At 39.9% G+C, this 25,918-nt stretch overlaps 2 protein-coding genes across 2 annotated transcripts in view; both read left to right on the top strand.

Annotated features, from left to right (window-relative positions):
• LOC108719952 (serine-rich adhesin for platelets-like) overlaps nt 1-3,061 on the top strand; it is a 54,451-nt gene extending 51,390 nt beyond the window's left edge. The window contains exons 3-5 of the mRNA XM_041584367.1: nt 919-1,128; nt 1,621-2,489; nt 2,906-3,061. Coding sequence (XP_041440301.1) covers nt 919-1,128; nt 1,621-2,489; nt 2,906-3,061 — 1,235 coding nt within the window. The remainder of the gene's footprint in view (nt 1-918; nt 1,129-1,620; nt 2,490-2,905) is intronic.
• A 400-nt stretch (nt 3,062-3,461) lies between these two features.
• LOC108712806 (mucin-16) overlaps nt 3,462-25,918 on the top strand; it is a 65,085-nt gene continuing 42,628 nt past the window's right edge. The window contains exons 1-16 of the mRNA XM_041584363.1: nt 3,462-4,576; nt 4,621-4,622; nt 4,801-5,346; nt 5,482-5,926; nt 6,479-6,928; nt 7,598-7,716; nt 7,975-9,905; nt 11,928-13,974; nt 15,534-15,635; nt 16,414-16,676; nt 16,731-18,770; nt 18,819-21,071; nt 21,187-21,194; nt 21,305-22,085; nt 24,252-24,405; nt 25,171-25,434. Of these exons, the coding sequence (XP_041440297.1) occupies nt 3,555-4,576; nt 4,621-4,622; nt 4,801-5,346; nt 5,482-5,926; nt 6,479-6,928; nt 7,598-7,716; nt 7,975-9,905; nt 11,928-13,974; nt 15,534-15,635; nt 16,414-16,676; nt 16,731-18,770; nt 18,819-21,071; nt 21,187-21,194; nt 21,305-22,085; nt 24,252-24,405; nt 25,171-25,434 (12,427 nt within the window). The 5' untranslated portion in view covers nt 3,462-3,554. The remainder of the gene's footprint in view (nt 4,577-4,620; nt 4,623-4,800; nt 5,347-5,481; nt 5,927-6,478; nt 6,929-7,597; nt 7,717-7,974; nt 9,906-11,927; nt 13,975-15,533; nt 15,636-16,413; nt 16,677-16,730; nt 18,771-18,818; nt 21,072-21,186; nt 21,195-21,304; nt 22,086-24,251; nt 24,406-25,170; nt 25,435-25,918) is intronic.

The following is a 25,918-nucleotide window of genomic DNA, read 5'->3' as shown; positions in this document are numbered from 1 at the left end:
TCTCTCTGCTGCCTTTATTGCTGGCAACTCTTAGGCTGAGGTGATAACAATCACATACCCACTGCCCAAACCTAAATGCTGCAGGAACACAAAAAAGAGGGAGAAGGAAGGCTGAAAATCATTTGTAAAGCAGAAGAAGTAACTTCCGGTTTTAAAAAGAAGCCAGCTAGCAGGACATTGGAGCACGGAGCGCGCACATAGGTGCAGGTTGTTACATCGCCTCTTTTAAATAAACCGGAAGTGAGATTTTTTTTACATTATTTATGTTTCAAATGTTAAAGATAGTTAACTTTGTCCAGGATGGCAGTATCATTGGAGGGGGGAGGAATTCATTTTTTACACAGAGCTACTATTATTTGTATGAACATAATTCATTAAAAACTTTAATATTATAATTATAATGCTGTGATTGTTAATGTTGTATATGTCTACTTTTATCATTAGAGAAAAATATTTAAATGCATTATTACAATAAGGGGTAGTAAACATCTTTTCCTGCCTATTTCCAACTGTCAGATTGAAAAACCTTTTGTTCTTAAAGGCTACTTTTTGAAAAGGTATTGTAACTTATAGTTCTATTCAGGCACTGTCCTGTTAATATTCTAGTCTCATTAAAACCACTTACATGGTTCTAGGGTAATTTTGATCCTAGAAACCAGGTAGCAATTCAAATTTAGTCTGTGGATGTGCTGAGCAAAAACTAAATAATTGAAAATGTAATTTCAGTGTATATCAGACTAAAAGCCAACTCAACCCATAACTATTTACGTATGCTCACTGTGCAGATAAAAAATGTATAACATTTTGTGCTAAATACAAAATAATGAAATTGAATGGAATAGAATAAAACATATAAAATAAACAAAAGTGTATATTTTTTAATTATGGAAAATTAAAAATTTTTATTTATAAATGCAGGATCAACAGAAGACCAAACTACAGAGACCACTGTTCCCTCAACAAATGAGGCCGCACATACATCAGAAACAGCAACAGTTCCTTTAAGTAAAACTTCAGAAACAACATTACCTATAACAAATGAGACTACCCAGGCATCAACAACTACAGAGAACACAGTTCCCTCAACAACAACAATATTGTCTACTTCAGAAAAAACAGTTCCTTCAAGTACACCTTCAGAAACAACAGTACCCTCAACAACTGAATCTACACAGGCATCAACAACTGAGACCACACATGTCTTAACATCAGAAACAACAGTTGCTTCTAGTACAACTTCAGAAACATTAGCTTCAACAACTGAAAATACCCCAGCTCCAACAACTACAGAGACAATAGCTCCCTCAACAACCACAGAATCTACAATCTCAGAAACAACAGTTCCTTCGAGTACAACTGCAGAAACAACATTACCCTCATCAACTGAAACTACTCCAGCTCCAACTACAGAGACAATAGCTCCCTCAACAACCACAGAATCTGCAACTTCAAAAACAACAGTTCCTTCGAGTATAACTGCAGAAACAACCTTACCATCATCAACTGAAACAACAACAGCAGAAACAACTACAGAGACCACAGTTCCCTCAACAACCACAGAATCTACAACTTCAGAAACAACATTACCTTCATCAACTGAAACTACTCCAGCACCAACTACAGAGACCACAGTTCCCTCAACAACCACAGAATCTACAACTTCAGAAACAACAACAGTTCCTTCCAGTACAACTTCAGAAACAACATTACCCTCATCAACTGAAACTACTCCAGCACCAATAAATACAGAGACCATAGCTCCATCAACAACCACAGTGTCTACAACCTCAGAAACAACATTACACTCATCAACTGAAACTACTCCAGCACCAACAACTACAGAGACCACAGGTCCCTCAACAACCACAGAGTCTACAACCTCAGAAACAACAGTTCCTTTGAGTACAACTGCAGAAACAATATTACCCTCATCAACTGATACTACTCCAGTAACAACAACTACAGAGACCATAGCTCACTCAACAACCACAGAATCTACAACTTCAGAAACAACATTACCCTCATCAACTAAAACTACACCAACACCAATAACTACAGAGACCACAGTTCCCTCAACAACCACAGAGTCTATAACCTCAGAAACAACAGTTCCTTTGAGTACAACTTCAGAAACAACATTACCCTCATCAATTGAAACTACTCCAGCACCAACAACTACAGAGACCATAGGTCCCTCAACAACCACACAGCCTACAACCTCAGAAACAACAGTTCCTTTGAGTACAACTGCAGAAACAACATTACCCTCATCAACTGAAATTACTCCAGTGACAACAACTACAGAGACCATAGCTCCCTCAACAACCAGAGAATCTACAACCTCAGAAACAACAGTTCGTTCGAGTACAACGGCAGAAACAACATTACCCTCATCAACTGAAACTACTCCAGTAACAACAACTACAGAGACCATAGCTCCCTCAACAACCACAGAATCAACAGTACCCTCATCAACTGAAACTATTCCAGCACCAACTACAGAGACCATAGCTCCCTCAACAACCACAGAATCTACAACTTCAGAAACAACATTACCCTCATCATCTGAAACTACTCCAGCACCAACAACTACAGAGACCACAGTTCCCTCAACAACCACAGAATCTACAACTTCAGAAACAACAACAGTTCCTTCTAGTACAACTTCAGAAACAACATTACCCTCATCCACTGAAACTACTCCAGCACCAACAACTACAGAGACCACAGGTCCCTCAACAACCACAGAGTCTACAACCTCAGAAACAACAGTTCCTTTGAGTACAACTGCAGAAAAAACATTACCTTCATCAACTGAAACAACTCCAGCACCAACAACTACAGAGACCACAGGTCTCTCAACAACCACAGAGTCTACAACCTCAGAAACAACAGTTCCTTTAAGTACAACTGCAGAAAAAACATTACCTTCAACCGAAACAACTCCAGCACCAACAGCTACAGAGACCACAGGTCCCTCAACAACCACAGAGTCTACAACTTCAGAAACAACCGTTCCTTCGAGTACAACTGCAGAAACAAAATTACCCTCATCAACTGAAACTACTCCATCACCAACTACAGAGACCATAGCTCCCTCAACAACCACAGAATCAACATTACCCTCATCAACTGAAACTACTCCAGCACCAACTACAGAGACCATAGCTCCCTCAACAACCACAGAATCTACAACTTCTGAAACAACATTACCCTCATCAACTGAAACTACTCCAGCACCAACTACAGAGACCATAGCTCCCTCAACAACCACAGAGTCTACAACTTCAGAAACAACAGTTCCTTCGAGTACAACTGCAGAAACAACATTACCTTCATCAACTGAAACAACTCCAGCAGAAACAACTACAGAGACCACAGTTCCCTCTACAACCACAGAATCTACAACTTCAGAAACAACAACAGTTCCTTCCAGTACAACTGCAGAAACAACATTAGCCTCATCAACTGAAACTACTCCAGCTCCAACAACTACAGAGACCACAGGTCCCTCAACAACCACAGAGTCTACAAGCTCAGAAACCACAGTTCCTATGAGTACAACTGCAGAAACAACATTACCCTCATCAACTGAAACTACTCCAGCACCAATTACAGAGACCACAGGTCCCTCAACAACCACAGAATCAATAAATTCAGAAACAACATTACCCTCATCAACTGAAACTACTCAAGCACCAACAACTACGGAGACCACAGTTCCCTCAACAACCACAGAATCCACAACTACAGAAATAAAAACAGTTCCTTCCAGTACAACTTCAGAAACAACATTACCCTCATCAACTGAAACAACTCCAGCACCAACAACTACAGAGACCACAGCTCCCTCAACAACCACAGAGTCTACAACCTCAGAAATAACAGTTCTTTTGAGTACAACTGCAGAAACAACATTACCCTCATCAACTGAAACTACTCCAGTACCAACTACAGATACCATAGCTCCCTCAACAACCAAAGAATCTATAACTTCAGAAACAACAGTTCTTTTGAGTACAACTACAGAAACAACATTACCCTCATCAACTGAAACTACTCCAGTAACAACAACTACAGAGACCATAGCTCCCTCAACAGCCACAGAATCTACAACCTCAGAAACAACAGTTCCTTCGAGTACAACTGCAGAAACAACATTACCCTCATCAACTGAAACTAGTCCAGTAACAACAACTACAGAGACCATAGTTCCCTCAACAACCACAGAATTAACATTACCCTCAACAACTGAAACTACCACAGCACCAACTACAGAGACCATAGCTCCCTCAACAACCACAGAATCTACAACTTCGGAAACAACATTACCCTCATCAACTGAAACTACTCCAGCACCAACAACTACAGAGACCACAGGTCCCTCAACAACCACAGAGTCTACAACCTCAGAAACAACAGTTCCTTTAAGTACAACTGCAGAAACAACATTACCTTCAACTGAAACAACTCCAGCACCAACAGCTACAGAGACCACAGGTCCCTCAACAACCACAGAGTCTACAACTTCAGAAACAACAGTTCCTTCGAGTACAACTGCAGAAACAACATTACCCTCATCAACTGAAACTACTCCATCACCAACTACAGAGACCATAGCTCCCTCAACAACCACAGAATCAACATTACCTTCATCAACTGAAACTACTCCAGCACCAACTACAGAGACCATAGCTCCCTCAACAACCACAGAATCTACAACTTCTGAAACAACATTACCCTCATCAACTGAAACTACTCCAGCACCAACAACTACAGAGACCACAGTTCCCTCAACAACCACAGAATCTACAACTTCAGAAACAACAACAGTTGCTTCCAGTACAACCTCAGAAACAACAGTTCCTTTAAGTACAACTGCAGAAACAACCTTACCTTCATCAACTGAAACAACAACAGCAGAAACAACTACAGAGACCACAGTTCCCTCAACAACCACAGAATCTACAACTTCAGAAACAACAACAGTTCCTTCCAGTACAACTTCAGAAACAGCATTACCCTCATCAACTGAAACTACTCCAGCACCAACTACAGAGACCATATCTCCCTTAACAACCACAGAATCTGCAACCTCAGAAATAACAGTTCCTTTGAGTACAACTGCAGAAACAACATTACCCTCATCAACTGAAACTACTCCAGCACCAACTACAGATATCATAGCTCCCTCAACAACCACAGAATCTATAACTTCAGAAACAACAGTTCTTTTGAGTACAACTACAGAAACAACATTACCCTCATCAACTGAAACTACTACAGTAACAACAACTACAGAGACCATAGTTCCCTCAACAACCACAGAATCAACATTACCCTCATCAACTGAAACTACTCCAGCACCAACTACAGAGACCATAGCTCCCTCAACAACCTCAGAATCTACAACTTCAGAAACAACATTACCGTCATCAACTGAAACTACTCCAGCACCAACAACTACAGAGACCACAGGTCCCTCAACAACCACAGAGTCTACAACCTCAGAAACAACAGTTCCTTTAAGTACAACTGCAGAAACAACATTACCTTCATCAACTGAAACTACTCCAGCACCAACAACTACAGAGACCACAGGTCCCTCAACAACCACACAGCCTACAACCTCAGAAACAACAGTTCCTTTGAGTACAACTGCAGAAACAACATTACCCTCATCAACTGAAACTACTCCAGTGACAACAACTACAGAGACCATAGCTCCCTCAACAACCAGAGAATCTACAACCTCAGAAACAACAGTTCCTTTGAGTACAATGGCAGAAACAACATTACCATCATCAACTGAAACTACTCCAGTAACAACAACTACAGAGACCATAGCTCCCTCAACAACCACAGAATCAACAGTACCCTCATCAACTGAAACTATTCCAGCACCAACTACAGAGACCATAGCTCCCTCAACAACCACAGAATCTACAACTTCAGAAACAACATTACCCTCATCATCTGAAACTACTCCAGCACCAACAACTACAGAGACCACAGTTCCCTCAACAACCACAGAATCTACAACTTCAGAAACAACAACAGTTCCTTCCAGTACAACTTCAGAAACAACATTACCCTCATCCACTGAAACTACTCCAGCACCAACAACTACAGAGACCACAGGTCCCTCAACAACCACAGAGTCTACAACCTCAGAAACAACAGTTCCTTTGAGTACAACTGCAGAAAAAACATTACCTTCATCAACTGAAACAACTCCAGCACCAACAACTACAGAGACCACAGGTCCCTCAACAACCACAGAGTCTACAACCTCAGAAACAACAGTTCCTTTAAGTACAACTGCAGAAAAAACATTACCTTCAACTGAAACAACTCCAGCACCAACTACAGAGACCATAGCTCCCTCAACAACCACAGAATCAACATTACCCTCATCAACTGAAACTACTCCAGCACCAACTACAGAGACCATAGCTCCCTCAACAACCACAGAATCTACAACTTCTGAAACAACATTACCCTCATCAACTGAAACTACTCCAGCACCAACTACAGAGACCATAGCTCCCTCAACAACCACAGAGTCTACAACTTCAGAAACAACAGTTCCTTCGAGTACAACAGCAGAAACAACATTACCTTCATCAACTGAAACAACTCCAGCAGAAACAACTACAGAGACCACAGTTCCCTCAACAACCACAGAATCTACAACTTCAGAAACAACAACAGTTCCTTCCAGTACAACTGCAGAAACAACATTAGCCTCATCAACTGAAACTACTCCAGCTTCAACAACTACAGAGACCACAGGTCCCTCAACAACCACAGAGTCTACAAGCTCAGAAACCACAGTTCCTATGAGTACAACTGCAGAAACAACATTACCCTCATCAACTGAAACTACTCCAGCACCAACTACAGAGACCACAGGTCCCTCAACAACCACAGAATCTATAAATTCAGAAACAACATTACCCTCATCAACTGAAACTACTCAAGCACCAACAACTACAGAGACCACAGTTCCCTCAACAACCACAGAATCCACAACTACAGAAATAAAAACAGTTCCTTCCAGTACAACTTCAGAAACAACATTACCCTCATCAACTGAAACAACTCCAGCACCAACAACTACAGAGACCACAGCTCCCTCAACAACCACAGAGTCTACAACCTCAGAAATAACAGTTCTTTTGAGTACAACTGCAGAAACAACATTACCCTCATCAACTGAAACTACTCCAGCACCAACTACAGATACCATAGCTCCCTCAACAACCAAAGAATCTATAACTTCAGAAACAACAGTTCCTTCGAGTACAAATGCAGAAACAACATTACCCTCATCAACTGAAACTACTCCAGTAACAACAACTACAGAGACCATAGTTCCCTCAACAACCACAGAATCAACATTACCCTCAACAACTGAAACTACCCCAGCACCAACTACAGAGACCATAGCTCCCTCAACAACCACAGAATCTACAACTTCGGAAACAACATTACCCTCATCAACTGAAACTACTCCAGCACCAACAACTACAGAGACCACAGGTCCCTCAACAACCACAGAGTCTACAACCTCAGAAACAACAGTTCCTTTAAGTACAACTGCAGAAACAACATTACCTTCAACTGAAACAACTCCAGCACCAACAGCTACAGAGACCACAGGTCCCTCAACAACCACAGAGTCTACAACTTCAGAAACAACAGTTCCTTCAAGTACAACTGCAGAATTAACATTACCCTCATCAACTGAAACTACTCCATCACCAACTACAGAGACCATAGCTCCCTCAACAACCACAGAATCAACATTACCCTCATCAACTGAAACTACTCCAGCACCAACTACAGAGACCATAGCTCCCTCAACAACCACAGAATCTACAACTTCTGAAACAACATTACCCTCATCAACTGAAACTACTCCAGCACCAACAACTACAGAGACCACAGTTCCCTCAACTACCACAGAATCTACAACTTCAGAAACAACAACAGTTGCTTCCAGTACAACCTCAGAAACAACAGTTCCTTTAAGTACAACTGCAGAAACAACCTTACCATCATCAACTGAAACAACAACAGCAGAAACAACTACAGAGACCACAGTTCCCTCAACAAACACAGAATCTACAACTTCAGAAACAACAACAGTTCTTTCTTCAGAAACAGCATTACCCTCATCAACTGAAACTACTCCAGCACCAACTACAGAGACCATATCTCCCTTAACAACCACAGAATCTGCAACCTCAGACATAACAGTTCCTTTGAGTACAACTGCAGAAACAACATTACCCTCATCAACTGAAACTACTCCAGCACCAACTACAGATATCATAGCTCCCTCAACAACCACAGAATCTATAACTTCAGAAACAACAGTTCTTTTGAGTACAACTACAGAAACAACATTACCCTCATCAACTGAAACTACTACAGTAACAACAACTACAGAGACCATAGTTCCCTCAACAACCACAGAATCAACATTACCCTCATCAACTGAAACTACTCCAGCACCAACTACAGAGACCATAGCTCCCTCAACAACCACAGAATCTACAACTTCAGAAACAACATTACCCTCATCAACTGAAACTACTCCAGCACCAACAACTACAGAGACCACAGGTCCCTCAACAACCACAGAGTCTACAACCACAGAAACAACAGTTCCTTTAAGTACAACTGCAGAAACAACATTACCTTCATCAACTGAAACAACTCCAGCACCAACTACAGAGACCACAGGTCCCTCAACAACCACAGAGTCTACAACCTCAGAAACAACAGTTCCTTTAAGTACAACTGCAGAAACAACATTACCTTCATCAACTGAAACAACTCCAGCACCAACTACGGAGACCACAGGTCCCTCAACAACCACAGAGTCTACAACTTCAGAAACAACAGTTCCTTCGAGTACAACTGCAGAAACAACATTACCCTTATCAACTGAAACTTCTCCATCACCAACTACAGAGACCATAGCTCCCTCAACAACCACAGAATCAACATTACCCTCATCAACTGAAACTACTCCAGCAACATCTACAGAGACCATAGCTCCCTCAAAAACCACAGAATCTACAACTTCAGAAACAACAACAGTTGCTACCAGTACAACCTCAGAAACAACAGTTTCTTTAAGTACAACTGCAGAATCAACATTACCCTCATCAACTGAAACAACTCAAGCAGAAACAACTACAGAGACCACAGTTCCCTCAACAACCACAGAATCTACAACTTCAGAAACAACAACAGTTCCTTCCAGTACAACTGCAGAAACAACATTACCCTCATCAATTGAAACTACTTCAGCACCAACTACAGAGACCATATCTCCCTTAACAACCACAGAATCTGCAACCTCAGAAATAACAGTTCCTTTGAGTACAACTGCAGATACAACATTACCCTCATCAACTGAAACTACTCCAGTAACAACAACTACAGAGACCATAGCTCCCTCAACAATCACAGAGTCTACAACCTCAGAAACAACAGTTCCTTTAAGTACAACTGCAGAAACAACATTACCTTCATCAACTGAAACAACTCCAGCAGAAACAACTACAGAGACCACAGTTCCCTCAACAACCACAGAATCTACAACTTCAGAAACAACAACAGTTCCTTCCAGTTCAACTTCAGAAACATTACCCTCATCAACTGAAACTACTCCAGCACCAACTACAGAGACCATAGCTCCCTCAACAAGAACAGAGACTACAACCTCAGAAACAACAGTTCCTTTGAGTACAACTGCAGAAACAACATTACCCTCATCGACCTCAGAAACAACAGTTCCATTGAGTACAACTGCAGAAACAACATTACCCTCATCAACTGAAACTACTCCAGCACCAATTACAGAGACCATAGCTCCCTCAACAACCACAGAATATGCAACCTCAGAAACAACAGTTCCTTCCAGTACAACTGCAGAAACAACATTACCCTCATCGACTGAAACTACTCCAGTAACCACAACTACAGAGACCATAGCTCCGTCAACAACCACAGAATCTACAACCTCAGAAACAACAGTTTCTTTGAGTCCAACTGCAGAAACAACATTACCGTCATCAACTGAAACTACTTCAGCACCAACAACTACAGAGGGCATAGCTTCCTCAACAACCACAGAATCTACAACATCAGTTCCTTTGAGTACAACTGCAGAAACAACATTACCCTCATCATCTGAAACTACTCCAGCACCAACAACTACAGAGACCACAGGTCCCTATACAACCATAGAGTCTACAGCCTCAGACACTACAGGTCCTTTGAGTACAACTGCAGAAACAACATTACTTTCATCAACTGAAACTACTCCAGCACCAGCAACTACAGAGACCACAGGTCCCTCAACAACACAGTCTACAGCCTCAGAAACAACAGTTCCTTTGAGTACAACTGCAGAAACAACATTACCCTCATCAACTGGAACTACTCCAGCACCAACAACTACAGAGACCACAGGTCCCTCAACAACCACAGAGTCTACAACCTCAGAAACAACAGTTCCTTTTAGTACAACTGCAGAAACAACATTACCTTCATCGACTGAAACAACTCTAGCACCAACAACTACAGAGACCACAGGTCTCTCAACAACCACAGAGTCTCCAACTTCAGAAACAACAGTTCCTTTGAGTACAACTGCAGAAACAACATTACCCTCATCAACTGAAACTACTCCAGCACCAACTACAGAGACCATAGCTCCCTCAACAACCACAGAATCAACATTACCCTCATCAACTGAAACTACTCCAGCACCAACTACAGAGACCATAGCTCCCTCAACAACCACAGAATCTACAACTTCTGAAACAACATTACCCTCATCAACTGAAACTACTCCAGCACCAACAACTACAGAGACCACAGTTCCCTCAACATCCACAGAATCTACAACTTCAGAAACAACAACAGTTCCTTCCAGTACAACTTCAGAAACAACATTACCCTCATCAACTGAAACTACTCCAGCACCAACAACTACAGAGACCACAGGTCCCTCAACAACCACAGAGTCTACAACCTCAGAAACAACAGTTCCTTTAATTACAACTGCAGAAACAACATTACCTTCATCAACTAAAACAACTCCAGCAGAAACAACTACAGAGACCACAGTTCCCTCAACAACCACAGAATCTACAACTTCAGAAACAACAACAGTTCCCTCCAGTTCAACTTTAGAAACATTACCCTCATCAACTGTAACTACTCCAATACCAACTACAGAGACCATAGCTCCCTCAACTAGCACAAAGTCTACAACCTCAGAAACAACAGTTCCTTTAAGTACAACTGCAGAAACAACATTACCCTCATCAACTGAAACTACTCCAGCACCAACTACAGAGACCATAGCTCCCTCAGCAACCACAGAATCTGCAACCTCAGAAACCACAGTTCCTTCCAGTACAACTTCAGAAGCAACATTACCCTCATCAACTGAAACTACTCCAGCACCAACTACAGAGACCATAGCTCCTTCAACAAGCACAGAGTCTACAACCTCAGAAACAACAGTTCCTTTAAGTACAACTGCAGAAACAACATTACCCTCATCAACTGAAACTACTCCAGCACCAACTACAGAGACCATAGCTCCCTCAGCAACTAAAGAATCTGCAACCTCAGAAACAACAGTTCCTTCCAGTACAACTTCAGAAGCAACATTACCCTCATCAACTGAATCTACTCCAGCACCAACTACAGAGACCATAGCAACCTCAACAACCACAGAATCAACATTACCCTCATCAACTGAAACTACTCCAGCACCAACTACAGAGACCATAGCTCCCTCAACAACCACAGAATCTACAACTTCTGAAACAACATTATCCTCATCAACTGAAACTACTCCAGCACCAACAACTACAGAGACCATTGCTCCCTCAACAACCACAGAATCTACAACTTCAGAAACAACAACAGTTCCTTCCAGTACAAATTCAGAAACAACATTACCCTTAACAACTGAAACTACCCAGGCATCATTAACTGAAACAACACAAGTTTTAAACAGAGCATCTACAACTTTAGAAATAACAGTTGCTTCCACTACAACCTTAGAAACAACAGTGCCTTCAACAACTGAATATACACCAGCACCAACTACAGAGACCATAGCTCCCTCAACAACAACAGAATCTACAACCTCAGAAACAACAGTTCCTTTTAGTACAACTGCAGAAACAACATTGCCCTCATCAACTGAATCTACTCCAGCACCAACTACAGAGACCATAGCTCCCTCAACAGCCACAGAATCTGCAACCTCAGAAACAACAGTTCCTTCGAGTACAAGTTCAGAAACAACATTACCCTCATCAACTGAAACTACTCCAATAACAACAACTACAGAGACCATAGCTCCATCAACAACCACAGAGTCTACAACCTCAGAAACAACAGTTTCTTTGAATACAACTGCAGAAACAACATTTCCCTCATCAACTGAAACTTCTCCAGTACCAACAACTTCAGAGACCATAACTCCCTCAACAACCACAGAATCTACAACTTCAGAAACAACAACAGTTCCTTCCAGTACAACTGCAGAAACAACATTACCCTCATCAACTGAAACTACTCCAGTACCAACAACTACAGAAACCACAGCTCCCTCAACAACCACAGAATCTACAACTTCAGGAACAACATTACCTTCATCAACTGAAACAACTCCAGCACCAACAACTTCAGAGACCATAGCTCCCTCAACAACCACAGAATCTATAACTTTAGAAACAACAACAGTTCCTTCCAGTACAACTTCAGAAACAACATTGCCCTCATCAACTGAAACTACTCCAGCACCAACAACTACAGAGACCATTGCTTCCTCAACAACCACAGAATCTACAACTTCAGAAACAGCAACAGTTCCTTCCAGTACAAATTCAGAAACAACATTACCTTTAAAAACTGAAACTACCCAGGCAGCAGCAACTGAAACAATACAAGTTTTAAATACAGCATCTACAACTTTAGAAATAACAGTTGCTTCCACTACAACCTTAGAAACAACAGTGCCTTCAACAACTGAAACTAGACCAGCACCAACTTCAGAGACCATATCTCCCTCAACAACGACAGAATCTACAACCTCAGAAACAACAGTTCCTTTTAGTACAACTGCAGAAACAACATTAACCTCATCAACTGAATCTACTCCAGTTCCAACAACTACAGAGACCATAGCTTCCTCAACAACCACAGAATTTACAACTTCAGAAACAACATTACCCTCATCAACTGAAACTACTCCAGTACCAATAAATACAGAAACCATAGCTCCCTCAACAACCACAGAGTCTACAACCTCAGAAACATCAGTTCCTTTGAGCACAACTGCAGAAACAACATTGCACTCATCAACTGAAACTACTCCAGCACCAACTACAGAGACCATAGCTCCCTCAACAACCACAGAATCTGCAACCTCAGAAACAACAGTTCCTTTGAGTACAACTGCGGAAACAACATTTCCCACATCAACTGAAACTACTCCTGTACCAACAACTACAGAGACCATAGCTCCCTCAACAACCACAGAATCTACAACTTCAGAAACAACAACAGTTCCTTCCAGTACAACATCAGAAACAACTGTACCCTTAACAACTGAAACTGCCCAAGCATCAACAACTGAAACCACACCATTTTTAATCACAGAATCTTCAACTTTAGAAATAACAGTTGCTTCCAGTACATCCTTAGAAACAACAGTGCCTTCGACAACTGAAACTACCCCTTCACCAACTACAGAGACCACAGTTTCCTCAACAACCACAGAATCTGCAACAACTGTACCTGCAACTTCAGAAATGACAGTACCCTCAACTATTGAAACTACCCAGGCATCAATGTCTACAGTGTCCACACAGGCCTCAAGAGCCACAGAATCAACAACATCAGAAAGAACAACAGTTCCTTCAAGTAATTTCAGTACTAGTTTTAAACTGATCTTTTAACTACCAGACATATAATGGTACACTTTGTAGCATTTGCTTTCCTATAAATAGTAAAACTGACCAAGTGTTTTGCTCATACATCATATTATTATTGCAATAACATAAACATACAATAGAAAATATGAAAAACATTTTAAACTGCACACCAAATTGATTCTAACTGGAAGAAGGCCCTACTCAAAGGAGCTTATAACCTCAAATGATAGGCGGTATGAAGCAGAAGGTGTGTGTGTTTGCTCATCATCTGTCCCTTCCCTATGTGTAGCCTAACAATAAACAGCTATAACATAAATACTATAACAAAATACAATTCCCAAAAGACACCACTAATTCCTCTTACTTAAATAAATTCTCAAATTCTTCAAACATACAAAGATTATTGATTCAATTTAAAATAAAAAAGGAGAGAAGGAGAAAGAACCTTGTTTGCGGCTGTTTGGTCTTTTGATATTTTTGATATATACACTATAGATAAAATATAACTGTTTATTGGACAAATTGATAAGTGACAAAGTTATAGTTGGGGTTGATAAACAAGTCATTAAGAGGTTTTATATCCAAGTACAACTGATAATTGCTAAGTGGGTGTTGGTAATAAAAAAAGAGACTAAACAGCCGAAAACAAGGTTCTTTCTCCTTCTATCCTTTTTAATTTTAAATACTTCAATAATGACTTACTTCAATCATTCTGTTAAATCTTATCTGAATGTAATATAGTTTATATAGTGAATAAAGTACCCCCTCTTGTAAAATATAAAGATATTATAAGTTACTGAGGAGTTTCATGACCATATAAAAACACGAGGCCGAAGGCCGAGTGTTTTTATAAAGGTCATGGAACTCCGAGGTAACTTATAATATCCTCATATTTTACAACTGGGGGTACTTTATTTATTATAATACACAAATTTAAGTAAGTCATGTGACAGAAATGAAATCAGAATTCACCGTTTATAACTGATGACATCAGAACTCACCGTTTATAAGGATATAATTTACAGGATATTCATAGCTTTTGTGTATTATAAAAGGATATAGTGAAAAGTACTGCCCTTTCATACTGTACAGAAATGACCTCTAGCTATGTTTCTTAATCCTTCTCTTAAGAAACATAGTTCATTTATAAAACAGTTGATAAAGTAATCTTGTATGTGACATACAACGGATTGTTTGGGACACTTTCCAAAAATAACTGTAATAAAAAATAAACAATACTATTATAATAGTTATCAACATTATAGTATATTCAACCCATTCATCAGCCTGTACTAATCATCATTCCATTACTATAGAAATAGTTCATAACTGATCCAGGCTGTTTTTATAAAGAATGGTTTAAATAGACACAAATGTTTTAGGGAAAAAGGAGATGTCCAATTTGCTGTGTACTGCAAAATACACAAAATTATTTGAGATAGTCAATCCTATAAACTCAATGAATATGATGTTTTATTCATGTAAAAGACCACACATTATTTTAAATCATTCACAATGACCTTTCCTTCTTACCTCTAATAACAACAGTGGCTGAAACAACATCTGCTACAAACCCCACAATAGAAAGTCAAACACCGTTTGCTGCATTTTCAACCTCTGCAGGGACTACATCTGGGTTTACAACAGTGGGTAAGTTTTTGTTTCTATGAATCATCTTTTACTCATATAATAAATAATGCTGCATGCTTCTGTGGTTCACTGATCACTATGTAAGCACAAATAGAATTAAATGTGTTTTAAAATATAAAACATGAAGACATTTTGTCAATGAGTATCAGAGATATATGTTAATTTCTGCAGTCTTAAAAACAACAACATTTCTAGAAGACTTCATCAATTTAAATAAATATTAGATGAAATTGTTTTGTACATATAGGGTTGTCCATTAAATTTAATAGTTCCACAACATTCCTCTAGTGATCTAGTGATCTGATAAGATTTTTTTTAAATATTGGTTATTTAATAGATATTCCTCTGCAATGGAGTAATTAGTTACAGTAATGTTAGAATCTGTTAAAGCACTTACAAACTTTCAAAGCAGAAAAAGTGAAATTGCAATTTAATAAGCAGTTCATTGGGGTTTCTTATATTCCTGGGCCACTGGTAGACCTTTCCACGTATTTCTATTTTGTGCCTCTAAAGTGCTTCTAATTCTACATATTAGTTGCACCAAAATTGCAAAAAAAGAATATGATAAACCAGACACCTATACGTTTTCAGTCAATTCAACACCTTTTGCAACTATTCTAATCAGAAAGAAACCATTCAAAATTAAATTTAAGTGGTGTATATTTTCTGTAATAATCTGCATGGAGTTTTACGATGACTGATAATAATACTGGAAAGCCACAAGTAAATAAATACTTTCTTAAATATCTGCCTCCTGTAAATAACAACTGCATTTCAGAAACAACAACAGTTCCTTCCAGTACAACTTCAGAAACCACATTGCCCTCATCAACTGAAGTTACTCCAGCACCAACAACTACAGAAACTATAGTTCCATCAACAACTACAGAGTTTACAACATTAGAAATAACAGTTGCTTCCAGTACAACCTTAGAAACAACAGTGCTCTCAACAACTGAAACTACCCCAGTGAGAACTACAGAGACCACAGTTTCCTCAACAACCACAGAGTCTACAACATCAAAACCAACAGTTCCTTTAAGTACAACTTCAGAAACAACATTAACCTCATCAACTGAAACTACTCCTTTACCAACAACTACAGAGACCACAGTTTCCTCAACAACCACAGAATCTACAATATCAGAAACAGCAACAGTTCCTTCCAGTACATCTTCAGAAATTACGGTACCCTTAACAACTGATACTACCCAGGCATCTAAAGCTGAAACCACACAAGTTTTAACCACAGATTCTACAACTTTAGAAATAACAGTTGCTTCCAGTACAACCTTAGAAACAACAGTGCCCTCAACAACTGAAACTACCCCTGCACCAACTACAGAGACCACAGTTTCCTCAACAACCACAGAGTCTACAACATCAGAAACAACAGTTCATTCAAGCTCAACTACAGAGACTATAGCTCCCTCAACAACTACAGAATCTACAACTTCAGAAACAACAACAGTTCCTTCCAGTACAACTTCAGAAACAACATTACCCTCATCAACTGAAACTACTCCATTACCAACAACTACAGAGACCACAATTCCCTCATCAACCACAGAGTCTACAACATCAGAAACAGCAGCAGATCCTTCCAGTACAATTTTAGAAAAAACGGTACCCTTAAAAACTGAAATTACCCAGGCATCAACAACTCAAACCACAGAATCTACAACTTTAGAAGTAACAGTTGTTTCTAGTACAACCTTAGAAACAACAGTCCCCTCAACAACGGAAACTACCCCAGCACTATCTACAGAGACCACAGTTTTCTCAACAACCACAGAGTCTACAACATCAAAAACAACAGTTACTTCAAGTACAACTTCAGAAACATTCGCTTCAACAACTCAAAATACCCCAGCTCCAACAACTACAGAGACCATAGCCTCATCAACTGAAACTACTCCATTACCAACAATGGCAGAGACCACAGTTCCCTCAACAACCACAGAGTCTACAACATCAGAAACAGTAGTTCCTTCAAGTACTTCTTCAGAAACATTAGCTTCAACAACTCAAAATACCCCAGCTCCAACAACTACAGAGACCATAGCTCCCTCAATAACCACAGAATCTACAACTTCAGAAACAACAACAGTTCCTTCCAGTACAACTTCAGAAACAACATTACTCTCATTAACTGAAACTACTCCAGCACCAACAATTACTGAGACCATAGCTCCCTCAACAACCACAGAACCTACAACTTCAGAAACAACAATAGTTCCTTTCAGTACAACTTCAGAAACATTACCCTCATCAACTGAAACTAATCCATTACCAACAACTACAGAGACCACAATTCACTCAACAACCACAGAGTCTACAACATCAGAAACAGCAACAGTTACTTTCAGTACAACTTCAGAAATAACGGTACCCTTAACAACTGAAACTACCCAGGCATCAACAACTGAAACCACAGTTTCCTCAACAACCACAGAGTCTACAACATCAGAAACAACAGTTACTTCAAGTAAAACTTCAGAAACATTAGCTTCAACATCTCAAAATATCCCAGCTCCAACCACTACAGAGACCACAATTCCATCAACAACCACAGAGTCTACACCAGAAACAGCAACAGTTCCTTCCAGTACAACTTCAGAAATAACGGTACCCTTAACAACCCAGTCATCAACTATTGAAACAACACAAGTTTTAACCACAGAATCTACAACTTTAGAAATAACAGTTGCTTCCAGTACAACCTTAGAAACAACAGTGTCCTCAACAACTGAAACTACTCCAGCATCAACTACAGAGACCACAGTTTACTCAACAACCACAGAATCTACAACTTCTGAAACAACACATCCTTCAAGCACAACTTCAGAAACAACATTACCCTCATCAACTGAAACAACTCCAGCACCAACAACTACAGAGACCATAGCTCCCTCAACAACCACAGAATCTATAACTTTAGAATCAACAACAGTTCCTTCCAGTACAACTTCAGAAACAACATTGCCCTCATCAACTGAAACTACACCAGCACCAACAACTACAGAGATCATAGCTCCCTCAACAATGACAGAATCTGCAACCTCAGAAACAACAGTTCCTTCGAGTACAACTGCAGAAACAACATTTCCCTCATCAACTGAAACTACTCCAGTACCAACAACTACAGAGACCATAGCTCCCTCAATAACCACAGAATCTACAACTTCAGAAACAACAACAGTTCCTTCCAGTACAACTGCAGAAACAACATTACCCTCATCAACTGAAACTACTCCAGCACCAACAACTACAGAGACCACAGGTCCCTCAACAACCAAAGAGTCTAAAACCTCAGAAACAACAATTCCTTTGGGTAAAACTGTAGAAACAACATTACCCTCATCAACTGAAACTACTCCAACACCAACAAGTACAGAGAACACAGCTCCCTCGACAACCACAGAATCTACAACTTCTGAAACAACAACAGTTCCTTCAAGTACAAATTCAGAAACAACATTACCTTCAACAACTGAAACTACTCCAGCACTAACTACAGAGACCATAGCTCCCTCAACAAGCAGAGAATCTACAACCTCAGAAACAACAGTTCCTTTGAGTTCAACTGCAGAAACAACATTTCCCTCATCAACTGAAACTACTCCAGCACCAACAAGTACCGAGAGCACAGCTCCCTCAACAACCACAGAATCGACACCTTCTGAAACAACAACAGTTCTTTCAAGTGCAACTTCAGAAACAATATTACCCTCATCAACTGAAATGACTCAAGCACCAACTACAGAGACCATAGCTCCCTCAACAACCTCAGAATCTACAGCCTCAGAAACAACAATTCCTTCGAGTACAACTGCAGAAACAACATTACCCTCATCAACTGAAACTACTCCAATACCAACAACTACAGAGACCATAGCTCCCTCAACAATTACAGAATCTACAACTTCAGAAACAACATTACCTTCATCAACTGAAACTACTCCAGCACCAACAACTATGGAGACCACAGTTCTCTCAACAACCACAGAATCTACAACTTCAGAAACAACAGTTCCTTCATCAACTGAAACTACTCCAGCACCAACAACTACAGAAAACACAGTTCCCTCAACAACCACAGAATCTTCAACTTCGGAAACAACAACAGTTCCTTCCAGTACATCTTCAGAAACAACATTACCCTCATCAACTGAAACTACTCCAGCACCAACAACTACAGAGACCATAGGTCCCTCAACAATCACAGAGTCTACAACCTCAGAAACAACAGTTCCTTCATCAACTGAAACTACTCCAGCACCAACAACTACAGAGAACACAGTTCCCTCAACAACCACAGAATCTTCAACTTCAGAAACAACAACAGTTCCTTCCAGTACAACTTCAGAAACAACAGTTCCCTCATCAACTGAAACTATTCTACTACCAACAATTACAGAGACCATAGCTCCCTCAACAACCACAGAATCTACAACATCAGAAACAATAGTTCCTTCAAAAACTTCTTCAGAAACATTAGCTTCAACAACTCAAAATACCCCAGCCCCAACAACTACAGAGACCATAGCTCCCTCAATAACCACAGAATCTACAACTTCAGAAACAACAACAGTTCCTTCCAGTACAACTTCAGAAACAACATTACTCTCATTAACTGAAACTACTTCAGCACCAACAATTACTGAGACCATAGCTCCCTCAACAACCACAGAATCTATAACTTCAGAAACAACAATAGTTCCTTTCAGTACAACTTCAGAAACATTACCCTCATCAACTGAAACTAATCCATTACCAACAACTACAGAGACCACAATTCCCTCAACAACCACAGAGTCTACAACATCAGAAACAGCAACAGTTACTTTCAGTACAACTTCAGAAATAACGGTACCCTTAACAACTGAAACTACCCAGGCATCAACAACTGAAACCACAGTTTCCTCAACAACCACAGAGTCTACAACATCAGAAACAACAGTTACTTCAAGTAAAACTTCAGAAACATTAGCTTCAACATCTCAAAATATCCCAGCTCCAACCACTACAGAGACCACAATTCCATCAACAACCACAGAGTCTACACCAGAAACAGCAACAGTTCCTTCCAGTACAACTTCAGAAATAACGGTACCCTTAACAACCCAGTCATCAACTAGTGAAACAACACAAGTTTTAACCACAGAATCTACAACTTTAGAAATAACAGTTGCTTCCAGTACAACCTTAGAAACAACAGTGTCCTCAACAACTGAAACTACTCCAGCATCAACTACAGAGACCACAGTTTACTCAACAACCACAGAATCTACAACTTCTGAAACAACATATCCTTCAAGCACAACTTCAGAAACAATATTACCCTCATCAACTGAAACAACTCCAGCACCAACAACTACAGAGACCATAGCTCCCTCAACAACCACAGAATCTATAACTTTAGAATCAACAACAGTTCCTTCCAGTACAACTTCAGAAACAACATTGCCCTCATCAACTGAAACTACACCAGCACCAACAACTACAGAGACCATAGCTCCCTCAACAATGACAGAATCTGCAACCTCAGAAACAACAGTTCCTTCGAGTACAACTGCAGAAACAACATTTCCCTCATCAACTGAAACTACTCCAGTACCAACAACTACAGAGACCATAGCTCCCTCAATAACCACAGAATCTACAACTTCAGAAACAACAACAGTTCCTTCCAGTACAACTGCAGAAACAACATTACCCTCATCAACTGAAACTACTCCAGCACCAACAACTACAAAGACCACAGGTCCCTCAACAACCACAGAGTCTAAAACCTCAGAAACAACAGTTCCTTTGGGTAAAACTGTAGAAACAACATTACCCTCATCAACTGAAACTACTCCAACACCAACAAGTACAGAGAACACAGCTCCCTCAATAACCACAGAATCTACAACTTCAGAAACAACAACAGTTACTTCAAGTATTGTATCAGAAACAATATTACCTTCAACAACTAAAACTACTCCAGCACTAACTACAGAGACCATAGCTCCCTCAACAAGCACAGAATCTACAACCTCAGAAACAACAGTTCCTTTGAGTTCAACTGCAGAAACAACATTTCCCTCATCAACTGAAACTACTCCAGCTCCAACAAGTACAGAGAGCACAGCTCCCTCAACAACCACAGAATTGACACCTTCTGAAACAACAACAGTTCTTTCAAGTGCAACTTCAGAAACAATATTACCCTCATCAACTGAAATGACTCCAGCACCAACTACAGAGACCATAGCTCCCTCAACAACCTCAGAATCTACAGCCTCAGAAACAACAATTCCTTCGAGTACAACTGCAGAAACAACATTACCTTTATCAACTGAAACTACTCCAATACCAACAACTACAGAGACCATAGCTCCCTCAACAACTATAGAATCTACAACTTCAGAAACAACATTACATTCATCAACTGAAACTACTCCAGCACCAACAACTATGGAGACCACAATTCTCTCAACAACCACAGAATCTACAACTTCAGAAACAACAGTTCCTTCATCAACTGAAACTACTCTAGCACCAACAACTACAGAAAACACAGTTCCCTCAACAACCACAGAATCTTCAACTTCGGAAACAACAACATTTCCTTCCAGTACATCTTCAGAAACAACATTACCCTCATCAACTGAAACTATTCTACTACCAACAATTACAGAGACCATAGCTCCCTCAACAACCACAGAATCTACAACTTCAGAAACAACATTACCCTCATCAACTGAAACAACTCAAGCACCATCAACTACAGAGACCATAGCTCCCTCAATAACCACAGAATCTACAACTTCAGAAACAACAACAGTTCCTTCCAGTACAACTGCAGAAACAACATTACCCTCATCAACTGAAATTACTCCAGCACCAACAACTACAGAGACCACTGGTCCCTCAACAACCGCAGAGTCTAAAACCTCAGAAACAACAGTTCCTTTGGGTAAAACTGTAGAAACAACATTACCCTCATCAACTGAAACTACTCCAATACCAACAACTACAGAGACCATAGCTCCCTCAACAACTACAGAATCTACAACTTCAGAAACAACATTACCTTCATCAACTAAAACTACTCCAGCACCAACAACTATGGAGACCACAGTTCTCTCAACAACCACAGAATCTACAACTTCAGAAACAACAGTTCCTTCATCAACTGAAACTACTTCAGCACCAACAACTACAGAAAACACAGTTCCCTCAACATCCACAGAATCTTCAACTTCGGAAACAACAACAGTTCCTTCAAGTACATCTTCAGAAACAACATTACCCTCATCAACTGAAACTACTCCAGCACCAACAACTACAGAGAGCACAGTTCCCTCAACAACCAAAGAATCTTCAACTTCAGAAACAACAACAGTTCCTTCCAGTACAACTTCAGAAACAACAGTTCCCTCATCAACTGAAACTACTCCTGCACCAACAACTACAGAAACCATAGCTCCCTCAACAACCACAGAATCTACAACTTCAGAAACAACATTACCCTCATCAACTGAAACAACTCAAGCACCAACAACTACAGAGACCATAGCTCCCTCAACAACCACAGAATCTATAACTTTAGAAACAACAACAGTTCCTTCCAGTACAATTTCAGAAACAACATTGCCCTCATCAACTGAAACTACTCCAGCACCAACAACTACAGAAATCATAGCTCCCTCAACAACCACAGAATCTACAACTTCAGAAACAACAACAGTTCCTTCCAGTACAAATTCAGAAACAACAGTGCCTTCAACAACTGAAACTACTCAAGCACCAACTACTGAGACCATAGCTCCCTCAACAACCACAGCATCTAGAACCTTAGGAACAATAGTTTCTTTAAGTTTAACTGCAGAAACAACATTACCCTCATCAACTGAAACTACTCCAGTACCAACAACTACACAGATCATAACTTCCTCAACAACCACAGAATCTGCAACCTCAGAAACAACATTACCCTCATCAACTGATATTACTCCAACGCCAACAACTACTGAGACCATAGCTCCCTCAACAACCACAGAAACTACAATTTCAGAAACAACAAAAGTTCCTTCCAGTACAACTTCAGAAACAACATTATCCTCATCAACTGAAACTACTCCTGCACCAACAACTACAGAAACCATAGCTCCCTCAACAACCACAGAATCTACAACTTCAGAAACAACATTACCCTCATCAACTGAAACAACTCAAGCACCAACAACTACAGAGACCATAGCTCCCTCAACAACCACAGAATCTATAACTTTAGAAACAACAACAGTTCCTTCCAGTACAATTTCAGAAACAACATTGCCCTCATCAACTGAAACTACTCAAGCACCAACAACTACAGAAATCATAGCTCCCTCAACAACCACAGAATCTACAACTTCAGAAACAACAACAGTTCCTTCCAGTACAAATTCAGAAACAACTGTGCCTTCAACAACTGAAACTACTCAAGCACCAACTACTGAGACCATAGCTCCCTCAACAACCACAGCATCTAGAACCTTAGGAACAATAGTTTCTTTAAGTTTAACTGCAGAAACAACATTACCCTCATCAACTGAAACTACTCCAGTACCAACAACTACACAGATCATAACTTCCTCAACAACCACAGAATCTGCAACCTCAGAAACAACATTAACCTCATCAACTGAAATTACTCCAGCACCAACAACTATTGAGACCATAGCTCCCTCAACAACCACAGAAACTACAATTTCAGAAACAACAACAGTTCCTTCCAGTACAAATTCAGAAACAACAGTGCCTTCAACAACTGAAACTACTCAAGCACCAACTACTGAGACCATAGCTCCCTCAACAACCACAGCATCTAGAACCTTAGGAACAATAGTTTCTTTAAGTTTAACTGCAGAAACAACATTACCCTCATCAACTGAAACTACTCCAGTACCAACAACTACACAGATCATAACTTCCTCAACAACCACAGAATCTGCAACCTCAGAAACAACATTACCCTCATCAACTGAAATTACTCCAGCACCAACAACTATTGAGACCATAGCTCCCTCAACAACCACAGAAACTACAATTTCAGAAACAACAACAGTTCCTTCCAGTACAACTTCAGAAACAACATTATCCTCATCAACTGAAACTACTCCTGCACCAACAACTACAGAAACCATAGCTCCCTCAACAACCACAGAATCTACAACTTCAGAAACAACATTACCCTCATCAACTGAAACAACTCAAGCACCAACAACTACAGAGACCATAGCTCCCTCAACAACCACAGAATCTATAACTTTAGAAACAACAACAGTTCCTTCCAGTACAAATTCAGAAACAACAGTGCCTTCAACAACTGAAACTACTCCAGCACCAACTACAGAGACCACAGTTCCCTCAACAACCACAGAATCTACAACTTCAGAAACAACAACAGTTCCTTCCAGTACAACATCAGAAACAACATTACCATCATCAACTGAAACTACTCCAGCACCAATAACTGAAACCACACCATTTTTAATCACAGAATCTTCAACTTTAGAAATAACAGTTGCTTCCACTACATCCTTAGAAACAACAATGTCTTCAACAACTGAAACTACCCCTTCACCAACTACAGAGACCACAGTTTCCTCAACAACCACAGAATCTGCAACAACTGTACCTGCAACTTCAGAAATGACAGTACCCTCAACTATTGAAACTACCCAGGCATCAATGTCTACAGAGACCACACAGGCCTCAAGAGCCACAGAATCAACAACATCAGAAAGAACAACAATTCCTTCAAGTAATTTCAGTACTAGTTTTAAACTGATCTTTTAACTGCCAGACATGTAATGGCACACTTTGTAGCATGATAAATAGTACTGACCAAGTGTTTTGCTCATACATCATATTATTATTGCAATAACATAAACATACAATAGAAAATATGAAAAACATTTTAAACTACACCCCATATTCATTCTAACTGGAAGAAGGCCCTACTTAAAGGAGCTTATGATCTCAAATGATAGGGGGTATGAAGCAGAAGGTGTGTTTGCTCATCATCTGTCCCTTCCCTATGTGTAGCCTAACAATAAACAGCTATAACATAAATACTTCAACAATAAAATTCACAGAGACACCACTAATTCCTCTTACTTAAATAAATTTTCAAATTCTTCACACATACAAAGATTATTGATTCAATTTAAAATTAAAAAAGGAGAGAAGGAGAAAGAACCTTGTTTTCGGCTGCTTGGTCTTTTGATATTTTTGATATATACACT

The sequence above is a fragment of the Xenopus laevis genome, chromosome 1L (assembly GCF_017654675.1).
Source record: "Xenopus laevis strain J_2021 chromosome 1L, Xenopus_laevis_v10.1, whole genome shotgun sequence".
Classification (NCBI taxonomy): domain Eukaryota; kingdom Metazoa; phylum Chordata; class Amphibia; order Anura; family Pipidae; genus Xenopus; species Xenopus laevis.
The sequence above is the reverse complement of the archived record's forward strand: the minus strand, read 5'-3'. Positions and strand labels throughout refer to the sequence as shown.